General features: G+C 38.7%; 1 protein-coding gene and 1 long non-coding RNA gene across 11 annotated transcripts in view; one reads left to right on the top strand and one right to left on the bottom strand.

The window, feature by feature from the left end:
* The window catches only part of LOC105832507 (protein TANC2), a 208,645-nt gene that overhangs the window by 58,257 nt on the left and 130,452 nt on the right, over positions 1-19,936 (bottom strand). For all 10 annotated transcript variants that reach the window (XM_036295464.1, XM_036295457.1, XM_036295463.1 and 7 more), the window contains 4 exons: positions 15,356-15,925; positions 14,929-15,260; positions 14,556-14,834; positions 13,991-14,434 (listed from right to left, as the gene is read on the bottom strand). In XM_036295464.1, the coding sequence (XP_036151357.1) occupies positions 13,991-14,434; positions 14,556-14,834; positions 14,929-15,260; positions 15,356-15,925 (1,625 nt within the window). The remainder of the gene's footprint in view (positions 1-13,990; positions 14,435-14,555; positions 14,835-14,928; positions 15,261-15,355; positions 15,926-19,936) is intronic.
* LOC118648905 lies at positions 13,431-13,883 on the top strand. The gene is made up of 2 exons (XR_004965494.1): positions 13,431-13,542; positions 13,719-13,883. It is a non-coding gene; the product is annotated as an uncharacterized LOC118648905 (long non-coding RNA).

The following is a 19,936-nucleotide window of genomic DNA, read 5'->3' as shown; positions in this document are numbered from 1 at the left end:
GTTACAATAGATTAGATACGACGCGTGACTCGGAGCTACCGCGTCGTCTCGTTGCTCGCTTGCTAGCGGCTAAGTCCCGAACTCTTAATGCACTTGTACGGGCCGTACGTATCGGCTTGATTTCTGATTACTGATCCCGCTGGCCGCTGTTCGGCAGCGGCTTAAATAGTGTCGCGGATTTAATTATTAGTGGGGGCATCGGGCCCTCCGTATGACCATATATGGTCATTCCCGCGCGCATCCGGCGCGCGGGAAATATTTGCGAGTTTAGCAACAATTGCCAAAATGCAGGTATGCATTTCCGGTGGCATGATTGTTGCTAAGCTGGCTTCGCTACTTCGTTAAGGTGGCTGGTGCGTTGCCCAGTGCGATGACCGGCCGGCAGCGCACGAGGCATGTGTCACCTGACACCTTATGATAGCGAGCCTTTCTCGGCGAGCTATCTTATTATTTTAATATTTTATTTCCTTTATTTTATAATATGTATTTATTGGTTGTGAGTGTTTCGCTCACAACATCCCTCCCCCGTAAAAAAAACAAAAACGGAGGTACAAAGTTTTTGTATATTTAATTAAAAACGCGTGCTACTGCTACGCTTTAAAATAGATCTGGGAATTGTATATTCCGAATCTATGTCTAGTGTGACTCGCTTCTCATGGCTGTTTCTCTTTTTCTTTTTTATTACAATAACAGTTATTATTATTGCTAGTATTATTACAATCACTGTTCCGCTGGTAGCCGTTGGATAGATAAAATGTGGTGATTGAAAAATTGTATTCGGTTGTTCGTTCAATCTTTTGTCCATTTCTATAATTTGTTTGTTTAAGTCCTCTAACTTTGAGGAATGTAGGACAATGTTTTGTAATTCTATCGGTTTCACTGCATTTATGCTTAGCTTTGCTTCGTTCTTTAGTATAGAAATATTGTATTGTGGTAAAAATGTTTCTATTTCTGTACTGTGTGATAACTTAGGAGACTTTATTATCGTGTCTTCCGTCATTAATTTGCAGTTGTTCTTCAATATTATTTTACCCGTTTTTTCAATCACTTCCTTTATCTGTCCGTGGTCTTTACAATAAAATGTTACAGTTTGTTTTTCCTGTACGGAATATAGCCATGAGTGCGAGTCGCCTAAGGCTATCCAAAAACTATGGTTAGACGCTATGTTTATAATGTTACAATTTTCGTGATATTTATCGGTTTCTAAAAACGTTTTGACTTCACACACGGAGTGTGGATTAATCCTGTTCGCAGGATAATTTCGCTCGCATAGGTAATCTTTATTTATCTTCATACAATTTTGTAAATCGTTGCGCGGTAAGGTTATATACGTGTGCTGATCCCCGTCTATCGCTATGGTCGGATACCTGATGTCTATTACAGCGAATGTGTTATTATGTTCTGGCACAGGTAGTGCTATCACATTTAAAATTTCGTATTTTGACGTCGATATTAATGGAAAACGCAAAATTGAGTATATATTTACGCTGTCGCAGTATGCGCTTACAAGTGCGAATTGTTCGATAGTTGACCATTCTTCCTGGTTCGCTCTAAATGGAAAGTAGAGTCCTTCCGGGAGTTGAGAGTTCGCATCTTTAAGCAGTTGTATAATATGGTCTATAGGCGTTAGTCTGGGGTGCATTATACCCCTTTTTAATAGGGTGACGTAATCTAAGACGTCCTCCGCATCGCGAGTTAACTCTGACAGTACGGTGCTGATAATTATAAAATTTGACTGTATGTTGTTTGCGCGTTCGCTCTCTAGTAGTTCTAGCTTGAGATTTTTGGTTGCGTTCGCAAGAAGGTATTCGTTATGTTGTACTGTTTTTTCTGTCTCGTCGATGTGCGCTATAGTTGCCTGAATTATTTTTAATTGGTTTTTTACTGCGTGCTGTGATGACTGTTGTGCGTCATGTAGTATTGCGAGTTGTTCGTCAATTGTCTTTTTGTCATCGGCGTCCATTGTACCGAATAGCGATTTGGCTATTGAGCCTACTCCGTCGATCAGTCCTCGTTTCTGTACTGTCGGCGTCTTATATGTGTCAGTAATTCGCAGGATCAGTCGATTTGTCCTTTGGTATTCTTTTGTGATGACAGTGTTAAAACTGTCGCATATAGCCTTATTCATTACCGCGACGATTCTACATAAGTTGTCAGTTTTTTGCACATATTTTTCGATTTGCGTCAGTCTTTTCGATAAAGACGCGGTGTTTATCTTAATTATTAGTTTCCATTGCGATTCTATTGGTCGGAGTCTACCTATTTTTTCATAGTAGATCCCCGGATGATGGGTGAATTTTTCCACTTGATACAGCGTGTCGCTTCCTTGAGCTGCTGTTGCCAGGTAGATACATATGAGAAGTCCCCTGCAAGGTGGTTTATTATTACTGCCTTGCATCTTATTAATCAGCAATATTTTATCTCGTCGACGTGCTCTTCTTTAATTGTGCGTGAGAAGAGGTGTAATGTTTATCTATCTCGGCTAATGTTGCCTTTGGGTCGACTGTCTTGGACTGTTCTAAGATCAGTCTTGTCCGAGCTGTCGTGCGAGATATTTTTTATTTCTTACGGTTCGCGGAAAAGAAAAAAGTTTTCATTATGCAGTTATTAGTGCCGCCGTCGCCACCCCCGTCGCCTAATCCGGGAGTCATCGCGTTAGATGATGCGTCTCCGGACGAGGGCGAAATCGTCGGGGTCTTCGAAGACCAGGTGGAGGACGCGGCGGAGTATGAGGGCTCCGAGGAGGAGCAGAACAATGTGTCCTCCAGTGAGGATGAGGATGTGTCGGATGAGGACTCCGATGTCTCCGAATCCGGGAGTGCTCCATATGCTTTTCCCCCGTCTCCCGGTATGATAGACCGGTTACTGGAGGATATTGGGGTCTCCGACTCCGAGGAGGAGTGGGACCGAGGTTTCGGTGCCCTGGAAGGACACGGAAACTTTCTAGGGGAGGGGGGGAATGAAGAGTCGGAGGAGTAGTTATTAGGACCTCCTCTCTCTTTTAGTTTTTTAATTTGTAGTTCGTAAGTTATAGTTTAAGTGTAGTGTTTAGTGTTTGTTCCTCCCCCTCTTGAGTTAGTTATTTCCCCCCCCTTTTTTTTTTTTTTTTTTCTGCGTGCCATTTGGATGGGATCGTTCGGGATGGATTACTCAGGCGTTTTTCAACCTGGTGAGTCTATTTTTATTTATTTATTATTGTTTCTACTCTCTCTCTTCTTTTATTTTCGCGTTATCCCTCAATAAACGGTTTAATGCGATTTACGTGTACGCGAATTGTCCGTCTTCCCCTTTTTACCGTATAATTAACGTGCGAATGTCTTTCGGTAACTGTATAGGGTCCGGTCCATTGCGCGTCTAATTTTTTAGAACGCCCTCGGCGAAGCGTTTCGTCGAAGAGTAGAATTTTATCGCCAATTTTATAATTAGTTTCCTTCACGGATCGGTCGTAATAATCTTTCGACTTTTGTTTTTCGTCCCTTATGTTATCCTTGGCAATACTATTAGTGGCGCGTAATCTTTCCCGTAACTCGAGCGCATAGTCGTCGTAACTGTACGTCCTTTTAGGCGGCTTGGCTAGCGCTGTTGGTAATTCGGGGGGATGCCCGTAAAGTAATTCAAAGGGAGTGTACCCTGTTGCGGTGTGGGGGGTGGTATTATAGGTGTAGTTAGCATACGGAATCCACTCGTCCCAGTCCGTCTGATCTTTATTAATGAAATGCCTTAGATACTCGGCTAAAGTTCGATGCGATCGTTCTAATACGCCGTTGCTTTCAGGGTGATAAGCAGTCGTCTGTATCTTCTTAATTTTGAGCAGCTTGCAAGTATTCTTAAATACTTCGCTCATAAAATTAGTTCCCTGATCTGTTAAAATGCATTCCGGAATTCCATATTCTAAAACGATTTTCGTCACGAATGCCTTACTTACGGTATTCGCTTCTTGGTTAGTAAGGGGCATAGCCTTACTAAATTTTGTTAGGTGGTCCTGAAATGTCAGCAGATACCGATTTTCGTTATTTGTTATGGTTAACGGTCCGACGATATCCAGCGCGCACTTTTCAAAGGGTCGGCTTGGTGTATCGGTGATAACTAGCGGTGCTTTAATTCTGCGAGAGAGTTTGTTCTTCTGGCAGAGTTCGCATTTCTTTATGTATCTCTCTACGTCGGCTGTTAATCCATGCCAGTTGTGTTTCAGGCGTATTCGTCTTATCGTTCGCTCAATTCCCTGATGTCCTCCTGTCGGGGCATCGTGGTATTCATATAGAATCTGTTTCTTTTCTTCTTCAGTATACTCCTGTATACTTTCATTATTTTTTATCGGCGTGCTTAGTTGTGTGTGTACACTGTCTTCTTCGAGCGCGAGGATCTTATCCGAGTCTTCCGTAACGTGAGCCTCCCGCTTCACGTTTCGACTCAGCGCGTCGGCGTTCGCGTTCGCTCGACCGGCCTTGTGTATGATCTCATAGTCATACTCTTCTAATTTTAATCGCCATCGAATTAGTCGCGATCCGGGGTCATTTACGCTAAATAACCATGTAAGTGGTTTATGGTCTGTCACTATTTTAAATTTTACGCCGTACACATATGGGCGGAAATGCTTGACAGCCCATACGATTGCTAGCAGCTCCTTTTCGGTAGTGCTATAATTTTGCTCCGCGCGATTTAACACTCGGCTTGCGTAAGCAATAGGACGGTCGCTACCTACCGGTCCCTGTGACAGGACTGCTCCGATTGCATAGTCGGAAGCATCCGTGGTCACGTTGAATTCCTGGGTGAAATCCGGATATTGTAGCACAGGTGCCGTCATCAATTTTTCTTTCAATGTATCGAACGCTATCTGCTGTTCGGTAGTCCAGACGAACTTTTCAGTTTTCTTTGTTAGCTTCGTCATTGGCTTAGCAATTTTAGAAAAGTCGCTGATAAATTTTCGATAGTAACCTGCAAGTCCGATAAAGGATTGAATATCCTTGACTTTGCGTGGTTCTGGAAAATCTTTGATTGCCTGTAATTTTCCGGGATCGGGTGCTATCCCGTCCTCTGAAATAATATGGCCGAGGTAATTCACCTCTTTTCGAAGGAACTCGCACTTATCGGGTTGTAGCTTCAGATTAGCTTCCCGTAGGCGTAATAGCACTTCTTCTAAGCGCTTGTTATGTTCCTTTAGACTTGATCCGTATATGACAATGTCGTCTAAATACACGAGGCATCTAAGTCCTTGCATTCCAGTAAGCACAGAATTCATTAGCCTCTGGAATGTGGCTGGCGCATTTTTAAGTCCGAACGGCATCCGATTGTACTCGTAGTGTCCATACGGTGTCGAGAATGCGGTTTTCGGCTTATCATGCTCAGCCATGGGTATCTGGTGGTACCCCGACGCTAGATCTAGCGTCGTGAAATATTTGGCATTTCCTAACTGGTCTAATATTTCATCAATATTCGGCAGTGGAAATGAGTCGCCAATAGTTAAATCATTCAACTTTCGAAAGTCAATCACTATTCGAAGTCGTGATTTTCCAGTCGAGTCAGCTTTCTTCGGCACAACTAACAAAGGTGCGTTCCACTGGCTCGTACTAGAGCGGATAATGCTATTTTTCAGCATTTCCTTTATTTGTGTACTCACTTCCTCCTTATGTTTGGCGGGGAGGCGATACGGTCGCACGTTCACAGGCGCGGCGTCGGCTCGCGTGCTGATCTCGTGTTTCACCGTCGAGGTACACGTCAGAGGTTCTCCGTTTAAATGAAATATATCCTGATATTCATTGCATATCCGATTGAGTGCCTTTCGTTCCTCGGGATTGAGATGCTGCGTGCGTAATAGTTGTCATATGCGTTCTCCGCGGGGAAGCTTTGTCTCGCATTCCGTTTCGGAGGTCACGACATAGACTTGTTGCATGACATCTTCTTCGATATCTTCCACGGTAACGATCGGTGTGGTGATTTCCACTGGTCTATCCGTGGTGTTAATTATGCTTATAGGGCACATAAAATTTTTCGGCTCTATCATGCATCTGCCAATGTAGATGCCGGGCGAAGTTTCTTTGGCTCGGATTACCCCGGTTTTATTTCGGTTCGTTACTGCACGAACGATGGTTTCGCTGCGCGGTTTTAAAATAATCTTATTATATGGTTTAAGTCGCAGGGTGACGTCTTCTATGGTCACTGTCTTATTTTTGTAGTCGCATGATACATGCTGTTTGCGCAGGAAATCGAGGCCGATTATCCCTTCGTATTCCATAGGGAAATCGTCTCTCACCACGTATATGGCGTGTTTAATTTCTCGTTCGCCTATCGTGATAGTGGCTTGCATCTTTCCTATAGTATGCACTCGGTGGCCAGTTATTCCTACCAGTGATACTTCTTCGGGATAAATTCGTGTTTTTCCCTTTAGGGTTTTTACCTTTATTAATGATATCGTCGCGCCTGAATCGAACAACATGTCGATTTTACCAGTGCGTGTTTCTTTGATTGGGAGCGTAATTAGGTCAAGACCGTCGCATCGTGTGCCGTCTCGTCTTACGTGCGTCACTTGATACGCTCGAGCGCGCGTAGTCTGTGTGCGGCTCGTCGCTCCTTCTTCCTCGCTACTGTGCTCGGGGTCAGAGTTTCCTTTTTGCGTTATCGCTTTCTTTCTCGCTCCCGTTATCTCGGTACTTTGCATTTTTCCTTGCGCGTTCGGTACCTTTGCTTTAGGCCGTCCGTGTAGATTCCAACACTCGTTGCGAGTGTGTCCGCGTTTTTTGCAATAGTTGCAATGCTTGTCGATTGCATTTATACGTTTGTCTGGTTGCGGCAGGGCGTATCTATTACTGCTCCTGTTATTCCGGCAATCCTTACTGTAATGGCCATACTTGCCGCAATTTCGGCAACGGGCATCGGACTTGTCGTAATGCCTCGGCGAGTCGGGTGTCCGTCTCGTGTTACTCACGGCGGGACCCTTGATTCTTTCCTCTGCGCTTGCGGCTGCTATCGCATCCTGTAGCGTAACGTATCCGCGCGATCGGACTACTGCCTTTGTATCTTCGCGTAGCCCTATTTGATAGTTTTCCAATGCTTGCTGCTGCAGCATTTCTAAAATGATGCGCTTATGTTCGGCCGTGTATTGGTGTCGGCCTTCGATCATCGACTCGTACAGGTCTATTGTGAGCTTATCCGTACGCAGTCCGTAAGCTCGAGCGCTTTCTCCTGGCTTTTGCTTCAGGGTATTGAAGTCGAGCTGTAAATGTGTTGTGCTTCGTTTACTCGCATAGCACGATTCTAATTCCGTTCTTAATTGCACGAAATCGCTTATCCGTCGTGTCTGAAAATCTAACATGGCGCGTCCCTTCAGTTTGGTACACAATATCGCGCCTAGTAAGGACACTTCATCCGACGGATCTATGTTCTCGATCGCGTAAGTCATGGCGCTCAAAAACTCCTGTAATTTACTCGCGTTGCCGTCGAACTCGGGTATCATTCCGCGAGCTTCTTTTAATGATAATATTCCGCGACCTCTCTGTCGGCGCACGTCGTCGTCCGGGTACTCGAACGCGGTTTCTCGCCGGCTATATCGCGTTTGTCGAGGCGCGTGCGGACGTAGTGTTCGCGAATTTGTTTCTCGCACCTCGTTGACTTCGTTGGTCAGTCTCCGGACCTCGTGCATCATTGCACGTAAGGCTTCTCGTATTTCCTGCACATCGTCTCTTTGCGTGGCAGTGCGGGCAAGTCGTGGTGCATTAGCACTTAGTTCGTGGTGCAGATTCTGTAATTCCTGTTCTGCACCGGCGATGAATTGTTGGGTCTCTGCTTGATCGTCGTTAGGCATCGCGTCCGTTTGAAAAAAGTCAGCTGGGTCGAAAATGTCGGACTCGTATGACGTAAGTGAGAACTCGCCTCGTGACGAAACGCGACTAGGGGTGCGACTCTCGTACGGTCGTGTTCGTCGTTCTACACGGTGTTGCCGTGTCGCGTTGAATTCGCCTTGAAACAAACTCGCGTCGAGGTTCGCGAATGGGAATTCTCGTTCGCGGATGACGTTTTCCGGTAACTCGCTATCGTACGGATCTAGTTCTCTACGGACTCTATCGCGTGCTTCTATGACGGCTTGTTCGCAGTATTCGATAGCTCGAGTGGCTTGCTCGCTATGCAACCACGAGTCGTTTGCTATAGCAGCGTCGTTGTCTTTCGACATTCACGCCTATTCTACGCTTACGATAATCGTTATGTGATTACCGGGGGATCAACACGTTTTTACTATTAATAGGGCTTATCGCTTTGCCCTTCGTATTTCGCTTTATACAATATTATTTCGACTTACAGTAACGCTGCGCTTCGCTTCATGTTGTCAGCTGTGTATTGCGGTAGGTCGGTACTCCGGTGTCGCTGATTACGCTGCGTTGAGTGTTGAGCCGTGGCTGAGTTCTGCTCGGCGGGCTCGTCCAGTCAGCTGGTCCTCGAGGTCGTTCAGCTGCTCTCGGCTCGTGACGTCGGTCCCTTGGCCTTGTAGGTAGTTCCTCGTTGGAGTTGTTTGCCTTCCTTCCTGGCAGTTAATCGATCCCACCGCTGCCACCAATTTTGTTGCGCCTTGCGGTACAACAAAATATTTTTGCCGTACCTTGCGGTGCGACAAAAGATTTTTTGGGATTCGTTGTCGCCCAAGGAGTTAGAACTCGCGGAAAGAGGCGGTTTTGTAGGCAGGGTCCTCAAATCACTCACTCACTGATTTTAATTTAAACTGATATAAGATTTATTTCTGTGTTGTACACTGGTTGCGGTCGGCGAAGGTGCCGCGTCGTGTTACAATAGATTAGATACGACGCGTGACTCGGAGCTACCGCGTCGTCTCGTTGCTCGCTTGCTAGCGGCTAAGTCCCGAACTCTTAATGCACTTGTACGGGCCGTACGTATCGGCTTGATTTCTGATTACTGATCCCGCTGGCCGCTGTTCGGCAGCGGCTTAAATAGTGTCGCGGATTTAATTATTAGTGGGGGCATCGGGCCCTCCGTATGACCATATATGGTCATTCCCGCGCGCATCCGGCGCGCGGGAAATATTTGCGAGTTTAGCAACAATTGCCAAAATGCAGGTATGCATTTCCGGTGGCATGATTGTTGCTAAGCTGGCTTCGCTACTTCGTTAAGGTGGCTGGTGCGTTGCCCAGTGCGATGACCGGCCGGCAGCGCACGAGGCATGTGTCACCTGACACCTTATGATAGCGAGCCTTTCTCGGCGAGCTATCTTATTATTTTAATATTTTATTTCCTTTATTTTATAATATGTATTTATTGGTTGTGAGTGTTTCGCTCACAACAGAATTTTATTAAAATATTATTAAAAATTAATCATTATTTACCGATATGGATTCAATATATAAAAACGATATGGGCGTTCCTGAGGCATAGCACACCCACATAGAAATGAAACCTCCAGTTGACGTCCATTGGACATCTGTCATGGAAATTTGAAACTTCCAGTGGATGTCCATTGGACATCCAATACAGAGCGACTGGAAATCCGTAGTTCCGCATTGCGTACGTCCATTGGACCTCCATTGGACGTCGTCAAGGATGTCTACTGAACGTTGTGTGGATTGTTGATGGAAGATTCATGGAGCCTCGATAGATGTCTGAGGGATGTTTCGTGGATCATTACGTATAAAAAAATATATTCTTAACAAATGCAAAAGTACCTTTATTCAAGAATATTTTATACTTAAAATTGAGTATAAATATTTCTTGATTAAATGTATTATTATGTTTCTTATAAATATTTTTTTAAACATATCATTTTTCTTAAATAAAAATTTTTATTTTGTCCTCATTTTTATCAATCTTTTTTACAGACTGATATAATTCACCTGTCTTGTACTATATGTCGATGGCAAAATCTTACTTCCTTCTGCGCTCTTGACGAGCCCCTTTTATTCACCTAAAAAGTGCATTTTATTCACAAGAAACACACGCCAGGTAGCGGCGGGTAGTGAAGGTTTTACAGATAGTTCTCCAAAAAAATTTTATCTCTCATAACTCCCTTCTTCTGCCTTCTCCTTACTTCCCTCCAATCCCCCTGTCACTATTTAATCTCATCTTCCTGATTTTCCACTTTTCATCACGCCTTCTCATCTTCATCACGATATCACTTCTTTACTCCGGAGCCTTCTATTTCACTAACACTCCTACCTGCGCCCTATTTGTCTTTTTAATATATACGTATGTGTACATATATATATATATATATATATATATATATATAATATAATATTATATATATAATTGTAATTATATTATTATATATATATGTTATGATTAATAATTTTTTATTATTATATACTTATAAATTTATATTAATAATTTTATTTTATTTGCATTAACAAATATTTTTACCGTAGGTAGCTTGAATATTCAGAAGCGTGTAATTTTATTAATCTTTTATTAATGATATTTTTGACATTTACATATATATCATGTATGTTATTTGTTTATATTATTATATATTTGTTTTATTTTTATTAATTCTATTATATTTTTTCGCGTATCAATATTCACGATTTATATTACAAAATAATTTTTTTATTTTAGCTTTATAAAATTGTATGTAGGCACATTGTGAAGCCCTTTGAACGACAAACTAGCTTTACGTGTGTGCGAATTTATGGAAAATAACTCAAGTAAGCATTTTCGTACAAGAGATCTCAAGACTTTAGAATTGAGTATACCGATTTTAATCGGACTAGTCGCAATCAAAAGCTTACATCAATATTATATAATAAAACTGCCATTAGATTTTTGATTGTAATTTTACTTACTAAGATATTTTTACTAAGACTAAAAGTAAATTTGACAGTTAAATTCCAGATAAAGCTTATTAGAGCTGCAACATTGCTGATTGTTTCAGATTGCACAAATAAGCTAAGTTAACATAAAATATTCAAAAAATATAAAGTTTTGAAAAGTACACAATTCATGAAATTTATACAAAATATTTACAACATAATATTGTTAAAAATTTATGTGGTCAAAGATAGAGACGTAACAGAAATGCATACGATAATAGAAAAATTGAGTGAAACTCAACGTAATCCATCAACATCACGAAACATTGTTGAACAATTAAAATTAAATATATCTTTAAGAACTGTGAGATTAAAATGAAAAAAGATGGATTTAAAGAGTTGTATAACTAAATGCAAATCACATATTAATAAAATCCATAGAAAAAAACGTTTATATAACGTGTGCAATGTGCACGTGTGCAATAGCGTCACGTGTGCAATGTGTATGAGCGTAATAATATAACGTGTGCAATGTGCACGTGTGCAATAGCGTCACGTTTGCAATGTGTATGAGCTTAATAATATAACGTGTGCAATGTGCACGTGTACAATAGCGTCACGTGTGCAATGTGTATGAGCGTAATAATATAACGTGTGCAATGTGCACGTGTGCAATAGCGTCACGTGTGCAATGTGTATGAGCGTAATAATATAACGTGTGTTATATTATTACGTATAATAAAAGCAAGGTACTACAAAGTATTAGTCACTTAATTTGTAAACATTTATAAAACCTTCATTCAATTTTGTTTACGTGCAACTTCATGTTATTAAGATAAAAAGTTCAAATACATTAGCTGTTACAATTACATTTTCTCTTTATTTTATCAAATTATACTTATTAATTTAAAATGTACAATAAAGTTTTGATATATCGACATTACTAGATAAAATAAATAAACTTTTTATTATTTATGGTACCTGTCCACTTAATTTTGTCTATGACTGTATGTCTGCAAAAATATTTTGCCCGATTTGCAAAATTAACAATGTTATAGCACTTAATAGAGAGCAGCGCTCGGCGCTCAGAGACCACGCGCCGCATAATAGAGCAGTCTATCCTTCAACTCTACCGACCCATCGATCCATTTCGACTAACAATAAGATTCAACTAAGATCGTAAGACTATTAAGCCATGATCATATCTAATCACAAAATGCGATCAATTCTTACACCATGTAGAATGCACCAATGTTTTGTTTCCAACACTTTGTTTTGGAACAAAAATCGTTGAAATAGCAACATTTCTAACAGTTATTATTTTTAATGAAAGATTTATGCCAATTTTGAAAGTTACAAATGTGATGGAAGTGATCATTGGTCAACAAGTAGACATGTACGCTGATCTGCGGAATCCAGCTCGCTCAGAGCAGCACTCAACTGACGTCGCTAAGAAAGAACACATTGTAGGAAAGAAAGAGCAGCCCTGCAAGACTTTTATGAGCAGGAGGAAGGTTTCCTGTATAATCCTGGACTAGCTGATTAAGTAAGTAAAATTATATCTATGTAATTGATATGAAAAACTTAAGAAAAACTTTAAACGCGTTTTTCTCACAATCATGTTTTTTGAACTGATGATGGTGAAATGTTGGGTTCTGACTTGTCTTCGGGTGATATGTCTAATTGTTCGATTAAAATAGGATTTTGCATATGTATTTACCCAGCTAGCAAAATGACGCAAACTTTGCGCGAAGTTTGCCGCAAACTCGAGCAAACTTTTGCAACAAAATTACGACAAGGTGTGTCCGCATTAAGCTTAGCTTTTGCTGGCAAGGCTTGTTGTAAATAGTATGACGCGTATTTTATGCAAATAACAGGGTAAAATTTGCTAGTAAAGCATAACAACAAATTTGCAGCAAGAACAAGGCAAACCTTGCTGTACACAATATGATAGCAAATTTGTGGCAAGAATAGAGCAAACCTTGCTGTACATAGCATGATAGCAAATTTGTGGCAAAAACGAGGCAAACCTTGCTATGCACAATATGATAACAAATTTGTGGCAAGAACAGGACAAATATTGTCGAAATTTAGATCAACAAAAATGATTATTAGACTGAAATATTAGACTGATTAGTCCAATATCAAATGTGAATGGTGCAATCATACTTGGTTCTCTGTTCTCGACGAGCCTCTTTTATTAATCCAGTAGGTAAATCTTTTTCACGAGAAATGCGCCATCTCGAGATAGATAGTAAAGTCAGAAATAAAGTTTAAAGACCGATAATGCAACCCTGTTATTTGCATAAAATGTCCGTCATACTATTTGCGACAAGCCTTGCCAACAAAAACTAAGCTGTTTACGGACATACCTTGTCGCAATTTTGTTGCATAAGTATGCTCGGCAAGTTTTATTTTGTTCTTGCTACTAATTTACCGTTATTCTGTGCTTAACAAGATTCTCTGTTTCTGCCATAAATTTATTGTAATGTCGTGTAGCAAGTTTGCTCTGTTATTTGCTTAAATTTTGCATTTTATCGTATCGGAACAAATCTTGTAATTTCTATACGTAATATTTATGTACAAGTCTTTCGCTATTATTTGCAGCATCGTGTGATGAAAACTTTTGCCGTAAATTTGCTCGAAACTTTTAGAAAACAAAGCAACAGATAATTACTTGTCATAAAATTGTTGTCAAAATTGAAACAATCCTTGCTGTAAAGCTTTCACGATATGTGATTTTAACAGGCCTGGCTAACTGGGTAGTAGATGTCGTTATCGCCACTACCTCATCAAGGTAAAAAAATTATTTTTACTAATTTTACAATAATTTGTTTACGAAAAAAATCCGTAAAAAATTAACTTTCTAATGACGCCATTTTGCAAATTTCAATTTTTTAATAACAATTCTGATAGAGACGATAGCTAATGCCTCATTAATTACGAATCTTTCTCGTTTTTTTTTTGTTTTAGGTACTTACAAGAGCCGGAATCACCGTTATCGTTTAGGCACCTTTTTTGTGTGTTATTTTAGTATACTACAACTTTTTTTATTGACTATTATTTTTTATTAAATAAAACATTAAAATAAACTTCAAAAGTGTACTAATATGATAGAAAAACCCGATCCCCAAAAAATCTTATAGGTTTCTCACAAAAAATTTGTAAAAATAGCGCTGAATTTTACTCTCTAAACTAGAAGACCCCTTTAAAATAAGGATTAGAAAATATGATTGCACATGTACCTTGTAAGTCGCAGATTTAGCAACTAAATGTCCGCTTTCGATCAGATCAAGCGTCAACTTAGCGAAGAGGAAACTACCTTTGGTTAGAGAGAGCAAATGGGAAGAGAATCTTGTTTGATTCGCGCTACATGATGATTCTGCTTTCCCATTTACCGATCCGGTCACATTCAATTGGATGGAAGGACTTTGTGCTAATCTATAACTAATATAATCGGATAAATCCTTGTTAATGTTGTTACTAATCGCATTGTTTGTAGTTTTGTTTAACGAGATCCTCGTGTATGGTAGTTGTTTCGCACAGTCCAACAACTGTGTTCTAACCGTGCAAACAATTTTTAACCAACTAGGAATGTTAGGTGCATGCCTCGTTAGGAAAGAAGCTATAGTGTCACCTCTATCTGGTCTGTGGTATTCTGCCTCGCAAACTGCGTCAATTAATATTACCTGAAAACAATGTACGTCAAACAATGTCCTTGAGTAGCAAAACAAATATTGAGCACTTCATTACCAATAAAAAAGTAATTCTAGTCATAAGATTATAAACAAATTCATTTTGTTTACCCACCATATTTGAAGATGGTAGTCTATTGGTTTCTTTCAGAATTGAAAGTGGTTCGATAATACCTCTTGAGAATGCAAGATCTGGATTAACAGTACATTCTTTTTGTGACAGTGAGCCTTGAAGATGGGGCTCTGATAAAAGATATTCTTTATATGAAATCAATTGAGGAGCTTGGCAGAGTTGTGCTGCTAGTGAATGAATTAAATCTGAGACTAAACAGGTACTGTTATTGTCGGCTTGGCAAAAATGATAAGCCACAACGTGTGACGCTAATTCGCAAACCTATAATTTGACACAATTGATTTATGTCTTTCCTAGATAAAGTTAAAAAATGACATTTTGGCCTTAACGAAAATAAATTCTGATGAAATCGTACCTTTTCGTTAGTATGCTGAACGTTAGTTTGCAGAGACGTATTAGTATTCTGTTTTTCTCTCTCGTCGCATTCTTTATTCACTTCAGCAGCTCTTGGATGCTTTCTCTTTCTTCCGAAACAACTATGTTCCACTAGTTGCAAAATAAGCGCAGTTTTTCCCGTGCCTGGCGATCCGGAAATCAAAGTGCCAGGACTGGAACCATTAATTATGGATTCTAATTCATGTAATAACCATTGTCGCCCTACGAAAAATGGGTCTTCTTCTAATAACGGCACCTCAAAGAATAATGGCTTCAGATTTAATTGTGCCGTATAACGCTGGTTGTAACATACTAAAATAAAGAGACATATATAAAATATTATTATATTATATATTAGAATATATATATTTAGTACTTGAATTCAAGTATAAAAAAGATATATTAACGTTTTGCGTCAAATGGACTTTTAATGTTACCGGTTTTCACCGATCTCCGAGCGCAGGTTCGTTTGTTCTTCAAATGACTAAACTCAGTTTGACCTACTAGTGTGGCACAAGAATGTTTTCTAGATGCAAACGGACTGGAGCTACAATTTGAGAGACCTGATACCGACATGGACATAGACATGGACATTGACGTGGATGCAGATAATGATGTGGAAATGGATGCTAGACTGCCAGTGCTGTCACAGGATTTGGTTTTCTCCTTGGCTTTGATCTTCGGCTGAATAGGACATCGTAGCGCCGCCGCGACCTCTGCTTCGCTCGACGTACCCGTCAATGTCGATACTGGACTTGTATTCGTTGATGCCATTGTTTGTGTTTCAAAGCTAGTTAAACTATTGAAGAAGACCGTGGAGCTGTGCCCTTGTATCGGTGCTCGCGAAGGACACATGCTTGATTCTGCACTCACGTTTGCTCGATTGGATCCCAATAATAGACCCAGTCTCATGTACAAATCTGATTGTGACGATTTCTTACTTTTTGAAGATAACGATTTCACGCAACCACCCTCATCTGTGAAAAAAAGTTAATTAGTTTAATAATATGAATATAAAATGACTGTCATTTACTTTAATATTCTAAACAGTGCTAATCAAGACAGCCGAGTACTACATGCTGTGTATCGGAAAGTTGACTGGCAAACACACTCTATTAATTGTAAGACACATTTAATTAAACATATTATTGTTTAAAATGTAATTTAAACCCAGATAGCACACGGACGTCCAGGACGGACTTCGTGGATATCCTGAGGACATCCTGATTTTATCCCGGGATGTCCTCAGGACATCCTGAGGAATAGCAAACGAGCGCCACTTTTTAGTCCTCAGGACATCCTGAGGACAGTCCATCGGATGTTCTGAGGATACCATAGGATTTCCTCAGGACATCCTCAGGAATAGCAAACAATGACCACTTTTTGTCAGATTTTTTAGATTTTTTTTTTTTTAGGATTTTTGATAAATGTATCAATTTTTTATAAGAATTGAAACGTTTCTCAGAAAAATTTAAAAAATAAAAAATTTCAATTAATTTAGAAAATTTTTTAAATATTTCTAACAAGGGAACGGACAGAACTGTCCCTCACCGATTTTAATGAGCTTTGGATATGTTGTAGAACATAAGAAAATATTAGACCCATATTTTTTTTTATCTGCGTATCTCGACGTTTAGGGGTTAAAACCACCCTTCGAAAATAACGCATTTTTTTCGTTTTTTGCGAATATCTTTGAAAATATAAGGTTTATGAAAAAATGTTCTATACAAAAGTTTTATGGTACTTTATACTCTTTACAATAGTATATTTATATTTTTTTAAAATTTCAAATTTTTTAATTTATTCCACCCCCCACCCCTTTTTTTCAACATTTTAAAAATTTTGTAACGACAAAAATTAAAGAGCATTAAAAGCCGAATCCACTCATTTATAATAACATATGGGTTCCATCATTCTCAATTATTAGCAAAACGAAACAGTAATCTCGCACTATAGGTGCCGCGCTAGAAGTAGTGTTGCGTTATTTCTTTAGTCGCGTCACGCTCAATAACTGCCTCTTCTGCGTATATTTTTATATTAAAACATAAAAATGGATTAATCTTAATTATATAATACGCAACGTATTACACGATATAAAGCATGAATGAAAGATGTACGATCAAAGATCTCCTTCCTATTACTAATGGATATTTTATTGAAGCCTCACGTGATGCGCTTGCGCGAAAACAACCGGTCCCTCTATCAACACTGATATTAAAGTTATTTGTCTGTGTCGTATGCAAAATGTATATATACATCCGTATAAATGTATTTTCAAACTTCAAATTAAATTAAATTATATACTTATATACTTATATTATCTTTATTATCAGAGCGTGCTACGTGCATATAGTGTAAATAATATAATTATGCAAATAGTTATTGCAGTTTATGTTTTATATTTTTCTCTTGATATTATATATTTTGTTATATTGTATTTGCAGTTTTAAATGTTAAAAAATATTTTGCTTCATATTAATTTATATTCGCATTTGTAACAATGAAAATGTACGTAGGCACATACGTATATATATGCTACTTTTGTTATATATATGCATTTATGCTTTATATCGTGTAATACGTTGCGTATTATATAATTAAGATTAATCCATTTTTATGTTTTAATATAAAAATGTACGCAAAAGAGGCAGTTATTGAGTGTGACGCGACTAAAGAAATAACGCAACACTACTTCTAGCGCGGCACCTATAGCGCGAGATTACTATCTCGTTTTGATAATAATTGGGAATGATGGAACCCATATGTTATTATATATGGGTGGATTCGGCTTTTAATGCTCTTTAATTTTTGTCTTTACAAAATTTTTAAAATGTTGAAAAAAAGGGGTGGAGCGATAAATTAAAAAATTTGAAATTTTTAAAAAATATAAATATACTGTTGTAAAGAGTATAAAATGCCATAAAACTTTCGTATAGAACATTTTTTTATAAACCTTATATTTTCAAAGATATTCGCAAAAAACAAAAAAATGCGTTATTTTCGAGGGGTGGTTTCAACCCCTAAACGTCGAAATACGCAGATAAAAAAAAATATGGGTCTAATATTTTCTTATGTTCTACAACATATCCGAAGCTCATTAAAATCGGTGAGGGACAGTTCTGTCCGTTCCCTTGTAAGTATTTTTAACAGTTTTTGAGAATTAAAAAAAAACTTTAACAAAAAATTAAAAATTCAAATTATCTCTACGATAATTTTGTAAGAGAAAGAAGAGACTATACATGTTTTAGCGACAGTTGTACCTGTTAAAACATGTTTAATCTCTGTAACCGAGAAAACGGTCACCCATCCAAGTATCAACCATCGCCGACGATGCTTGACTTCGAAGACCATACGCTTCCTAACGCTTCGTGATGATCCATGAGTATTTCTTGTTTATGCATACATATTTGTTATAGATCATTACAGTAGATGTTGTCAGAAGGATGAAACATATATAGTTAACTTATATTTTTATAAATAAATATAAAGTTTTACAGTTTTTTTAAATCATTTTTACATATGCGCGCGAAATAGCATGTGGAATAACTTATTAAAAAAACTGTTTTTGCGCCGTTTGTATAAAATAAAATAAAATTATTTAATGTCATCTTTTATAATTTTTTAGTATTGCTAATATGCCATATTGTTTCAATAAGTGTAGACATTCAATCTGACTTTGAAGTCAACATTTTTACACATTTGATTTTGCAATACATTTTAGAAATACGTACGATATTCAAAGATTTCTCACTTGCTATATTAATTTACCCGTCTTTTTCAAAAATTACTATATGTCCAGGATGTCCCTGAATACTATTTTAGGATGTCCTGAGGACTTTTGTAGGATGTTCTGAGGACTCTCTTAGGACGTCCTGAGGACTTTCAGAATATCATATTCTTAGAACATTCTGGGCTATCTAAAATGTCTGGTATTTATACAGTCATTATATTTAGTTTATTTTCAGACATTTTGTAGCTAATGAAACTCTTTATACAATATTTTAAGAATAACGTTTTCAGCTAGAATACATATATCCTCAGGACATCCCAAGGATGTCCTCAAGACATGAGTAAAATTTCAATTTATATTAATACTATTACAGAATTTAACATTCTAAACTTACTTTAAAAGTCAAATTTATACATAAAATATTTACAATAATACAACTATTATATTCTGACAAGATCCCAGGACATCCCGGGACATATTCAGGATGATCCTGAGGACGTCCTGTGCTATCTGGGAAGTTGAAGCAAACTACAATCAAAAGTTACAAATGCCAGTTATAAGATAACGTTTTATTATGTCGATTAATTTTTGTTCTACTTTTTACTTCATCCACCTGTTGTAGCCCGAACTACAACGTAGCTCAGTGACGAAAGACGTTGCGAAAGAGGTCATCGTTCGCAACATCTTTGGAATCCGCCGTGCTCACGGAAGTTTCTGCTAACTTCCGTGATCTTGCAAAATTCAGTGCGAAACAGCCCGAATGCAGTTCCGCATCGACCTACATAAAAACGCAGCACAAATAAACCGCGAGGCTACCGCGTACCAATGTCAAAACGCCAAGCCTTGCGGAAGTTGTCCAACGCACCCGGTCCCTGGCCTCCAAAAATCGCTAAGCTAGCAAATCGTCCGACTATATAAGTCAGCACGCGCAGTGACCGGGCAAAGAATAATTTAACAACGTCCGAGTTACATCGGTTTACTACAAGTCTTATCGCGAGTGACACCTAATACCGCTACGCGCAACAGGATTTTCCATATACAGGGTGTTTCATTTAAAGACATACATTTCTTTTAGTTACACCAAACATTTATGAAACAACCTGTATTTTGGAAAGGAATAAATAAATTAATGTAAAATGTTGTTATTTACATATACATACTAGTATATATAGGGTTTTAAAAAAACTAGTACGGTTGTCTGTATGTCTGTATGTCCGCGATAATTTTCGTCATTTGATGTCCGATCCTCATGCAATTG

This window comes from Monomorium pharaonis, chromosome 1, assembly GCF_013373865.1.
Source record: "Monomorium pharaonis isolate MP-MQ-018 chromosome 1, ASM1337386v2, whole genome shotgun sequence".
NCBI lineage: Eukaryota > Metazoa > Arthropoda > Insecta > Hymenoptera > Formicidae > Monomorium > Monomorium pharaonis.
The sequence above is the reverse complement of the archived record's forward strand: the minus strand, read 5'-3'. Positions and strand labels throughout refer to the sequence as shown.